The 10,634-nt window shown below is 38.8% G+C and overlaps 1 protein-coding gene across 2 annotated transcripts; it reads left to right on the forward strand.

Annotated features, from left to right (window-relative positions):
- The first annotated feature begins 2,184 nt into the window (after nucleotides 1-2,184).
- LOC138606027 (phosphatidylinositol 5-phosphate 4-kinase type-2 gamma-like) lies at nucleotides 2,185-9,494 on the forward strand. Of its 2 annotated transcripts, XM_069678486.1 has the most exons (10): nucleotides 2,185-2,334; nucleotides 2,428-2,525; nucleotides 3,758-3,854; nucleotides 4,423-4,572; nucleotides 5,943-6,089; nucleotides 6,505-6,543; nucleotides 8,623-8,736; nucleotides 8,807-9,062; nucleotides 9,173-9,276; nucleotides 9,414-9,494. In XM_069678486.1, exons 1-10 carry the CDS (start codon nucleotides 2,185-2,187, stop codon nucleotides 9,492-9,494), a joined length of 1,236 nt encoding a protein of 411 aa, XP_069534587.1. The 2 variants fall into 2 exon arrangements, with proteins under 2 accessions (XP_069534587.1, XP_069534588.1); XM_069678487.1 differs by lacking the exon at nucleotides 4,423-4,572.
- The last annotated feature ends 1,140 nt before the right edge of the window (nucleotides 9,495-10,634 follow it).

Below are 10,634 nucleotides of genomic sequence, written 5' to 3' on the forward strand. Positions count from 1 at the left end.
AAATAAAAAAGATTTAAATTAATTGATTCCATGATTTTGAAAGGAAATATTACAGATGACGAGAGTAAGAAAAAGGTGAAGACAGATCATTTCTTTGGAGCACAATCTCACCTTCATACAGTGTGTGGTCACTTAGTTGAAGGGTTGTAGAGTAATAGATAACATGAAAAAACAAGAATAGAATTAGAATTACAGCAAAGAAAACAAATAGAAAACTATTCCTGTAAAAACAGAAAGCAGATTAAAACTATTTTGAGATCCAACTCAGTACACTCAAGTATCAGCATGCTTTTGATTGCTCTACCCATCTTGTATGACATTTTTGTAGGACAGGTTTAAGCATAGCGAGTGATTGAACTTGGCTTCAGTAGAACCACTATGACAGTTCATTGCCTGCTTATAGTAAAAGGACACTGATACCAGTATCAGAAAGGCCTACAACACGGCCCAAAACACAGCACCAGGTATCACTAGTACGGCGAGTCAGTGCATCGATCGAATACAATGATTTAAAAATGACTTAATACTTTTATCCAAAACAGTAGTTCATGCAGCAACAAAAATATTATGGCTGTTTTAAAGCGGCAATAAAAAACAGATTTCAGGTAAATTATGAGGATAACAAACCACAACAGTTCAGTGCTAGCTGTTATCTACCTTTAGCTAACGTAGGTATTCAACACTTCCATCTTACATTACTGTTTAATTGTGTTAAAAGATAACATGTTTTTAGCTAGCTTACGGTAATATTTGTAGGGAAGGTTGAATGCTAACGTAAGCAGTTTCGACTTAGCTGTTGGTATGTAATGAGTTATCATGTTGTTTTAGTGTGAAATATCAGCAGCTGGTTAAGGTTAAATAAATGAATAAATACTTATTGTGCTCAGTCACTACAGCTGATGTTAGCGTTCAACCAAAGCCTAGCTAACATTACCGCTAACACTATTAGCTAACATTACCAATAAGAAATATTCGCCTTTATCAGGCAACACTCTCAAACAGTAATGTTACCTAGTGGCTGAATGCTAACGTTATTTATTGTCAAATATGTTGTTTAACTTGAAATATGGTTTGATACCCCTCCAGATAGTCACTATCGATTGTCTTTTCAGTGGCTGAACATGGAAGTACCACATTATAACAGAATTTCAGCTTCCCACCCTGAGCATGATGTCCGACCTGGGGTGGATCCAGAGGGGTGGCCAGGGGTGGCATGGGCACCCCTCGAAATCTGATTGGCCATACCTGGTGCCACTCCAAAATCCTTAACTCTGATTGTCTATTTTCCTTGTCAGGGGCGTAAAATCAACTATTTGGGCTGTGTTGCAACAGGCTGCTAGTATCTTTTTTTGCATTTCATTGTGGCACTTTTCCTTTTGATAGTACTTTAAATTGTTACACTGGACATACAACTTCTTTTTGAGTCCTTAAAGACTTAAGCTTAAAAGATGTATATGTTGCCACTCAGTGCAAGTGGAGATAGAAAGGGTAAATAAATGCTATTCATTCATGTGTCTGTTTGTGTGGACACATACCAGAAAAGGTCTGGATCCGCCCCTGGTCCGAGGAAAATGGCTGCTGTGTGAATTTGGTAAATAGGATAAATCTTTGGGGCAGTAAAGATAATATAAGGCCTCAAAAATAGAAAGAAAATTTGCCATGGTTGAACTTCTCATTACTCAAGTCCACATTAAGGCCATACATTACCTGTGATGAGGGGCAGATGCTCCTTCAATAGCTAAACAGTTGGAAAATGGTGCCTTGAATGTCATTAAAAAAACAACACACTTTTGCAAAAGTATCATTAATCGAAAGGCAGTCTTGTCTCTTAACTATTATCATTAGTGTAATGTGAATGTGCACTTCATCTCTAGTTAAAACTCAGTCACACATCACATGCCTGGGATGAGTACAGATTATTGCAGCCTGTTGTTTCATCATATGACTGTAATGCAGATTTTGTCCCGAGGTTGTCGGTGTTGCTTTCAGGGCTCTGCTGCACCTGTTGGATTTCATTGTTGTTGCGTTTTATCGACGTAAAACCTCCAAAGACTCTGTGGAGCAGGAGGAGGTGTTGCTGCGGCAGAGACTCCACACGGCGGACTCCAGGCTACTTTACATACACAGGAGGACGCCACCGATGACAACCAGAACCCTGAGTCACGGACACGCGTGAAAAGTGCCATGTCTTCCCCCAGTGCCACCTCTAACCCTCTGAGCATCCTTGCGCGTAAAAGGAAGACGAAGAAGAAGCACTTTGTGCAGCAGAAAGTGGAGGTTTTCCGAGCCAGTGACCCCGTGCTGAGCGTGTTGATGTGGGGAGTCAATCATTCGGTGGGTATGTGTGCTGCTCGATGAGTCGATCGTGTTTCTATTGGTCCTTCTGTGAATATCTTCATCAACTATTTATCCATTGATCATGCGCAGATTAACGACCTGAGCCAGGTGCCCGTACCTGTCATGCTACTGCCAGACGACTTCAAAGCCAGTACCAAGATCAAAGTGAACAACCACCTCTTCAACAAGTACTGTGCTCCTCTCTGCTAACCTGCTGGGACCTTCATGCTGCCGCTGCCTGTCATTTACACACATTGTATTGTGGCTCTTAGGATTTATTTGTCTGCCTCGGCTTATCAGAAATTGCAGACCCCTTTAGAGAACACTTTTTCACCCAAACAATAGCCACCATTAAAAACAACACAGCCTTTACTTCGAAACAACAGTGAAGCTAGTCAAAGAGATCAAAGAAACAGTGATAATAGCTACAGCACTATTGTCAAGGCCATGTAAAAGTTGATACCAGAGTTTAGAATGCAGCATGATTTTCACGAGTTGTTTCTGACAAAAAAAGAGAAAATAGTTGATTGAAACAGGGTTCATTCAGACAGAGTGTTTGAAAGATTTAATAATTATTTCTGAAAAAACTCTGTTTGCCTTGAAGGTTCATTTTCTATACAGATGGAGTCTAGAAAACTTGAGTGCTCTCAATAATCCTTTAATCCATTCAGGAATCCAGGTCGTGTAGGGACTTATAAACAGAGGTGGGCAGAACAATAAAATATGTTTTCTCACGTTAGAGTGCTGTTACCTTGGAGAGGTTATACTCGAGTGTTTTTCATGTCGCTCGATGTGAAAACAACTCAAACGTAACAGCAGGATGTTAAACATAACTAATGATGCTGGTGTCTATTTTGGCTGTTAAACAACTGGCAGACTTGACAACATTGTACCATTAATCACACATGAATTTGTGTGTTAGTTGTATATTAGAATACACACATTCATAATGTTAATTGATAAACTTTATTTGTTACAAGTGGTTACTATTACTGTAATTATTTTATTCATTTTGATTCAGTATACCAGAAACAGCTGCAAAACAGTCAAGCTCATAAGCACATGGTACTTTTGAAACCAATAGAGTAAACTAGTAGTGTTGTAAAGAGTGTTGTTCTCTGTCTTATATGTTCTATAACATAACTATAACACATATTGGAGAATATACAGTATACAAGGATACATAGCAGTAGGCCGATATATTGGCCTGATAATATCGCTCAACAGATATATCTGTTGGACTCGACAGAGCAGCAGGCTTTTAATAATGTTATCCTTTTACATCATTTGAACATGTTACCTTTACCTTTAGTGATGCATATTTCACATTAAATTATCTGAAGTAGGCAGGCACAGCTGCTGATTACAAGCTGTTTAAAAAACACTGCAATAAATCAATCTGTTCTTCTTTGTTCCTCAGGGAGAATCTTCCAGGACAGTTCAAATTCAAAGACTACTGTCCGCAGGTGTTCAGAAACCTGCGGGAGCGCTTTGGAATCGAGGACCAGGATTTCCAGGTATGATTATATGAACTCTCAAGCAAAGTAACCTTGATGTGCACAAAGAAAACACATCCTTTGTATAAAGGGATGGATAGAACAAGATACAGACTTTCACAAACGCAGAATGTCCAAGATTTTTCAGTTTGTTTTCTTTTATAAAAGCCAGACACGTGTCTGCATGAATTGATCTGCTCCCATCTAAATTTGCATTTCTTTGTGTAATATTTGCATGTGCCAGGTGGCCAACAAAGTCATCATCCGCTCTGGTCTGTGCACATTTGCTTAGCACACAATTACTGTGTGGGAGGCGGAGTGCATGTGCACATTTGTGCTAATAAAAGTTTTATGTCTGCACAATTAAGAGCCAAAAGAAATGTCTTGAAGCATTGAGTGCATCAGGACAAAATGCAGCTTTATGTGTTCAAGTGTCATAATATTGACACAAATATATCCTCTAGATTTCCTGTGTGTTTGCATTATAAACTGTTTTCCAGTTGAAATTGTTTAAAACGTGACACCAGTGTAATGGTATAGGAGGTTGCCACATGTTGCTCAGACATGCCGTCCTCTCTCTCGCCAACAGGTGTCTCTGGCCCGCAGTCCTCTGTTCAAAGACGAGGACGGCCAGTGTGTGGGGCTGCTGCTGATATCATACGACCGCACCTTGGTGATTAAAGAAATCTCCAGTGAGGAGGTGGAGGAAATGCACAACATCCTCTCTGAGTATCATGAGGTAGGACAAACAGGGTGCAAGCTTATTTCAAGTAGGAGGTTTAAATGTCCTTTTACAGTGACTAAAATATTGCGTTGAGATTTCATCTGTTTTCTTGTTATTTATTACCGTAGCCTTCAAGCATTCATCCCATTAGTCACGCATTTTCCTTTTTGTCCTGTGCCTTTTGTGTATTGGGAGAGAAATTTGCTCTTTTGGTAGTAACCCTGGTTGCCATGGCAAAGGTTTTATAACATCAAAGACTTGCCATAGTGGGAAATGCACATTTGATACTAATAACACTAACGATGGTGTCCCTATAAGCCGTGATACTCAGTCATTATGCTCAATACCAGGACCTGCAGCTAAATGGAATCCAGCCCTCATTCATTTTATGTTGTGAACCTGTGCTTCTACTACTGTTACATGTTAAAATATCTTCTATGAAAAAGGTCAAGTAAAACTCTTTGTATTTAAAGTAGGGATGCACCATATTGGGTTTTTTTGCGATATATTAGGCACATGTTTTTTTCCACCTAATTGCAGAGAACATCAAGTCTCCCCTGTAGTGGAATTGATATCATGCCTACTCCTATTGTAGAGGCCCACTGGCAGATGCAGAAATAATATAATACAGTGCTTTTTAAAATCAACACATTCACTGGGAAATTTAAGAAAATGTATAAAATGCCATATTTATTTGTATGTAACATTTTCTTTTCTTTTTTTAGGGAATCATTGAGCATTTAGGCATAATTAAAGTGTTGTTTTATCGGCAGAAAAATTACATATCTGCAATGATATCGTGCATCCCTAATTTAAAGCACGAACAAAGCCTTTCCCATAACATACAATATTTGACAAAAAGTCTGTTGTGAAATGTTGCTTAATTCAGTTCTACTCACCAAAACACGTTCATATTCTTGCAGTCAATCAAAAGGCCTGAATGCAGTTAAACATAAAACACCTACAAAGCTGTTTATAAGAAGGTTGGATCCAGCACTTCCATGTTTACTTGCTAGCAGTCCTTTTCTTCCCTGTATTTTTTCTGGCAAATTGTTGCACCTTTGCGCTCATTACTGCCACCTACTGAACAATGTCAGACCAATGGCGAGGCTGTTAATTGCGTCAAGAAATTAAAGGCGTGCGCACTTCCTCCAAACATCTCCTCATGGTGCTACTAGTGGTCAAAACAATGACAATGACAAGCTTACTTACCAACCAGTTAAGAGCACCGTCTGACTTATGTAGACAGCAACAGAGCCGAGTTAATGAGAGACAAAAAACAAGTCCAGGTTTGAGCATGTAACCAAAGACATTTTAATTGCCTCTGGGCTGAAGCGTCTTCATATCCCATCATTCATTGTCTGTTATCTGCTGTTTCCTTCTAGCATATCGTCACCTGCCACGGCAACACGATGCTCCCTCAGTTCCTGGCGATGTACAGAGTCACGGTGGAGAGCGAGGACACCTACCTGTTAGTGATGAGGAACATGTTCAGCCACAGACTGCATGTACACAGGAAGTACGACCTCAAGGTAAAACATGCAGGAGGCGTGAGGCTTCATACATTTTTGAGTTTTGTGAAAAGAAAATGCTGTCCACAAAAATTAATTAAAAGAAAATGCTGTCCACAAAAATTAATTAAAAGAAAATGCTGTCCACAAGAATTAGTTAAAGCAAAATGAGGCATGCTTATTCCCCAACTGGAAAGACAGTTCAATTCCATCACATAATTCTTCATATAAGGCCTAAATGGTTGGGAGTTTAAGTGATGCCTAACCCAAAACTACCCAAGTAGCAATAGGACTTTTGGATGTATCATGCATGGAGACAATGACTTAAAGGAGACTGTATTTGAAATACATTAGCCAGTTTTGTGAAACTATAAATACAGTTTCTGTTGTATTTTGGTGACCTATTAGTGACTCTGTTGGTCTTTTCTTTCCTCAGGGGTCCCGGGTGTCTCGTGAAGCAAGTTTTAAAGAGAAGGTGAGATAATAAAAAGGTATAACAAGCTCAAGCTTTAACTCTACTTTCTTCCTGAGTGTCTGCAGTCACATTTGTTTTCAGGAGTGTTGTCTAAAAGAGTTAAAAAGGCAGTTGGCAATGGATGCTGCAAAGATATTCATTAACCATTCACATTTACCTGTTCTTTTTGATGTAATATGTCTTCTCAAAAAGGTGATGAATTCGATCCTGGATGCACAGCCGAGTATCATTTAAGCATACTATTACTTCACGTTTTCTTAGACCTCTAAAGCCGTTTTTTTGGTTCGCAATTTTCAAGGGCCACGTCAGTGATTTCTGCTGCACGTCTCCACAGATGTTGAATCCAACATTCCTGATAACTTAGCTCCACCTCAGACGTTAGAAAACTCCTCCATAGCCACAGAAGTTACATGTCAGTTGCTTTCACCAGCTGATTTCATTATTTCTGGTTAAGATTAAGACCAATGTCACTCTCTAATCTTATTCAAAATTGTTGGAATAGGATAAGATAATCCTTTACTGATCACCAGGGGGGAAATTCAGGTGTTGCAGCAGCACAAAGACAAAATAGCCAGTCAGTAAATACAGTATAAAAAATAAGAATAGATACAATAAATAAAAATACGAGGTACATACAGCTGTTATACAAGTAGGAGTAAGTGACAAGATAAAGTGACAAGTTAAAGTGACATGATATGCAGGATGAGATAATGCAGTATGGTCTGAGGTCAAAGGTTAACGATATGGTACAATATAAGGTGCAGTATAAAAGTAATACAATGGTAAAAATAGCAATAATATAGTATACAGTATGGTATAGTAATAATATAATTATATACATTATGAACACATACATATAGAAAACTACAACATAATACACTATATAATATACTATATAACAGTGACAATAACAATAACTTTATTGCTAACAGTGATATATATAACAGCATATATAACAGTGACTAGTAATTATTATAATAGTATAAAATAGTGCAGTAAAATATTGAGGTAAGTATTTAGTGCAGTACAGTATGTGAAGATATACCACCTGATAGATATAACAGTCTGTGCAGCTCTAATAACCGCTGAAAGGGTTGGATGCTTTTGAATTCTAAAAACAACATTTAAAAACTTTAAAACCCTGTTAAATAAAAATATTTATAATGAGAGTAAATTGAGAAAAGTGAAATAAAGTCTTAAGGTGCACTCTGATGTCCTTGTTTCCCCTGAAAAGTGGACTGCATGAGGTTCTCAGTTATTCAAAGTATGATCACAAACTGGAAAACTGAGTAGGGAAGAACACACGGGATTACCTATCAGTCATTGCACCTCAGCATTTTTAACTGTTATTATTCATTCATTTTGTGCACCACATCAGAATTATAAAGGTCTACATCATATGGATTTTTGACGATAATAACTTTAAATCGTACCAGCTGACATTAGTTAATCTGTAAATAATGTGCATCATATTAATCTCTCTAATAAATTAAATCACATTTATTCACAAGTGTATTAGTGGAATAGTGTATGTTTTAGTTGCTATATGTTTTTGAGTACAGGAATTTTGTCAAGGGACGTTTCTTTAACTGAGCGGAGTTTATGTTCCCTGAACGCAGCTTGTAACTCTGTGCTGTTTGCATATCGAGGCGACTTAACGAGCTTGATTGGCTGCAGCTGTGCCGCCAGTCTGTCTGAAGGTGTGGATGGAAATTCATGCTGTTCTCATCGAATCACATTTCCTATAGTGTATTTAAATGTTGTTGTTTCTGGATTGTGACAAATTTACATCTTCAGAACAGTGACAGAAACAAAGCACTCATAAATAGACTTTAAATAACATCAGAACCCACGTTGTTGCTCTGACCTCGATAGACTGAAGAATAGCAGAGCTGTGGAAACCTTTGATCAATCCAACTGTGTTTATCTTTTTATAAAAACAACATTTGGGGACGATATTATTTGACTTTCTGTGTCACTGGAAAGGATTCTGATGTGTTTTAATTCTTCTACTATTCTAATTCTGCCAGATATTGTAATTTGAAGCGTGACATGTTGACCTTTACTCTGTGTTTCCAGGTGAAGGAGCTGCCCACATTCAAAGACGTAGACTTCAGGAATAACATGCAGAAGGTTTATGTGAGCGATGAGGAGAAGGAGAAGATCATGGACAAGCTCAACAGAGATATAGAGGTGAGAAAAAAACATAAGAAACATGCAGCCATTGTTTCTCTGACATAAATTGAGTGTCTTCTCGCTGCAGTTTCTGGTGCGTATGAGGATCATGGACTACAGCCTTCTGCTGGGCATCCACGACGTCGAGCGGGCGGAGAGGGAGGAAGAAGAAGAGGAGATGGAGTCGACTGACGAAGAGGAAGAAGAGGATGAAAACGGCCTTGCTCCCACTCCGGGCTCCGTCTCACCTGAGGGGATCAGCGGATACATGAACTCCTTTAAACCAATGGGCCCCGGGGAGTTCGACCCTTACGTGGACGTGTACGCTATCCAGAGCGCTGTAGGTGAGTCCTGTGCTGTAAAACAACCCAAACTTCATGCCATGCTTGGATGCTGCAGATTACATCACACGCCCAGATCAATATCACTCACCAAATGCTGTGAATCCCTCCAGGTGCCCCCCACAGGGAGGTGTATTTTATGGGTCTGATTGACGTGCTGACGCAGTACGACACCAAGAAGAAAGCTGCTCACGCTGCCAAGGCTGTCAAACACGGGGTGAGAGCCCAGCGCTCTTTAGAGGGATCGGTTAGCATATGCTGTCTTTAGATCTGTAATGTTCAAAGTGTGAGGGGATGCTTTCATTTTCCATTCAGTTATCTCTGATCGACTGTGTGTGTGTGTGTGCTTTGCAGGCAGGAGCAGAAATCTCAACGGTTCATCCAGAGCAGTATGCCAAACGTTTCCTGGAGTTCATCACCAAGATCTTTGCCTAGCTGAAGGATTTAGTCCATGGTTATCATTTTAATTCTCGCTATGCAATACTGATGTCCTGTCACGTCAACAAAAAACAAGCACTTGAAATCATTATATTTATAAATGAAGGATGCACTTATTTTGGAAGAACTGGAATTTGCAGACGAGGGAGGGACCCGTGTTATTAATGAGTTTTCTTTTGTTTTCGCTTCAAACTTTGGCAACACTGCTTTGACTTTGAGTCGAAACACGAGACACAGGATGCTAAAAAAAAAAGACAGAAGATGTAACACCTCTGAATATATTGTCTCCCTCTTCTCCTACAAGTGACAGCACTTGGCACAAGAAACATATTTCTGGAGGGCAAAGTACAGCTTCTTAATGAGCAAAAATACAATCTTCTTTTCTCCTTTCACCAGTGCACGATCTCCTGAAAAATCTGGTCATTAGCAGATTTAAAATTAGCAGCACAAATTAAACAATTTAAATGAGTACCAGCTGTTAAATACTGCCTCCATACTGATGGCCTTAATTTGTGTTTTAGAATGAAAATTAGACTGAAATTTAGAATGAAAATGTAATTACACATGAATAAGTAAAACCATTGCAAATATGTTTTTTAACTGAATGTTTTGTCAGTTCTTAAATTATAATTATATACTATTAAAACCTATTTTCACAAAGACTACACAATAAACGAGTCTGCTTTTTCATTAGAGGCTGCTCTGCTTCTGGAGACAGAGATGCACATTTGCCTTTACTGTAAATATCAAAGTAAAATTGTCAATTTTGTTTGTGTTTTGAAAAGCCAGAAACTGAACACTTCTGTTTGTTCCCTTAGTATTGAAAGCCACCGCCCCTCTCAGAGCAGTGCTCAGTATTTATTGTGCCACATTTAGCATTGCTTTGTTAGCTTCAGTGGATGCTACACCAGCTTGCATCATCTGGAAGGCAACAAAGCAGACTAAATATTAAACAGTGACCTGATCAAAGAGCTTTTATGGTGAATGTTTCAGCACGGACCAAACCACATGTTGTATCTGGCTTATTTCCTTGAATGGAACCAAATTTCTACTAACATTATGCACACTGAATCAAAGGTATCATCAAGTTTAATGTGATGCAAAGCAAAATGTGAGTCATGGTATCCCTGATCTAAC

Source organism: Semicossyphus pulcher, unplaced genomic scaffold (genome assembly GCF_022749685.1).
Source record: "Semicossyphus pulcher isolate SPU_LCO1_2020_fin unplaced genomic scaffold, fSemPul1.0.p SCAF_3, whole genome shotgun sequence".
NCBI lineage: Eukaryota > Metazoa > Chordata > Actinopteri > Labriformes > Labridae > Semicossyphus > Semicossyphus pulcher.

Bases quoted from the DNA above. Each gene is read 5' to 3' on its own strand.
- LOC138606027 (XM_069678486.1), top strand. From the start codon at position 2,185: ATGTCTTCCCCCAGTGCCACCTCTAACCCTCTGAGCATCCTTGCGCGT. The intron at 4,573-5,942 runs GTAGGACAAACA...GTTTCCTTCTAG, and splicing joins TCCTCTCTGAGTATCATGAG to CATATCGTCACCTGCCACGG. The intron at 9,277-9,413 runs GTGAGAGCCCAG...TGTGCTTTGCAG, and splicing joins CCAAGGCTGTCAAACACGGG to GCAGGAGCAGAAATCTCAAC.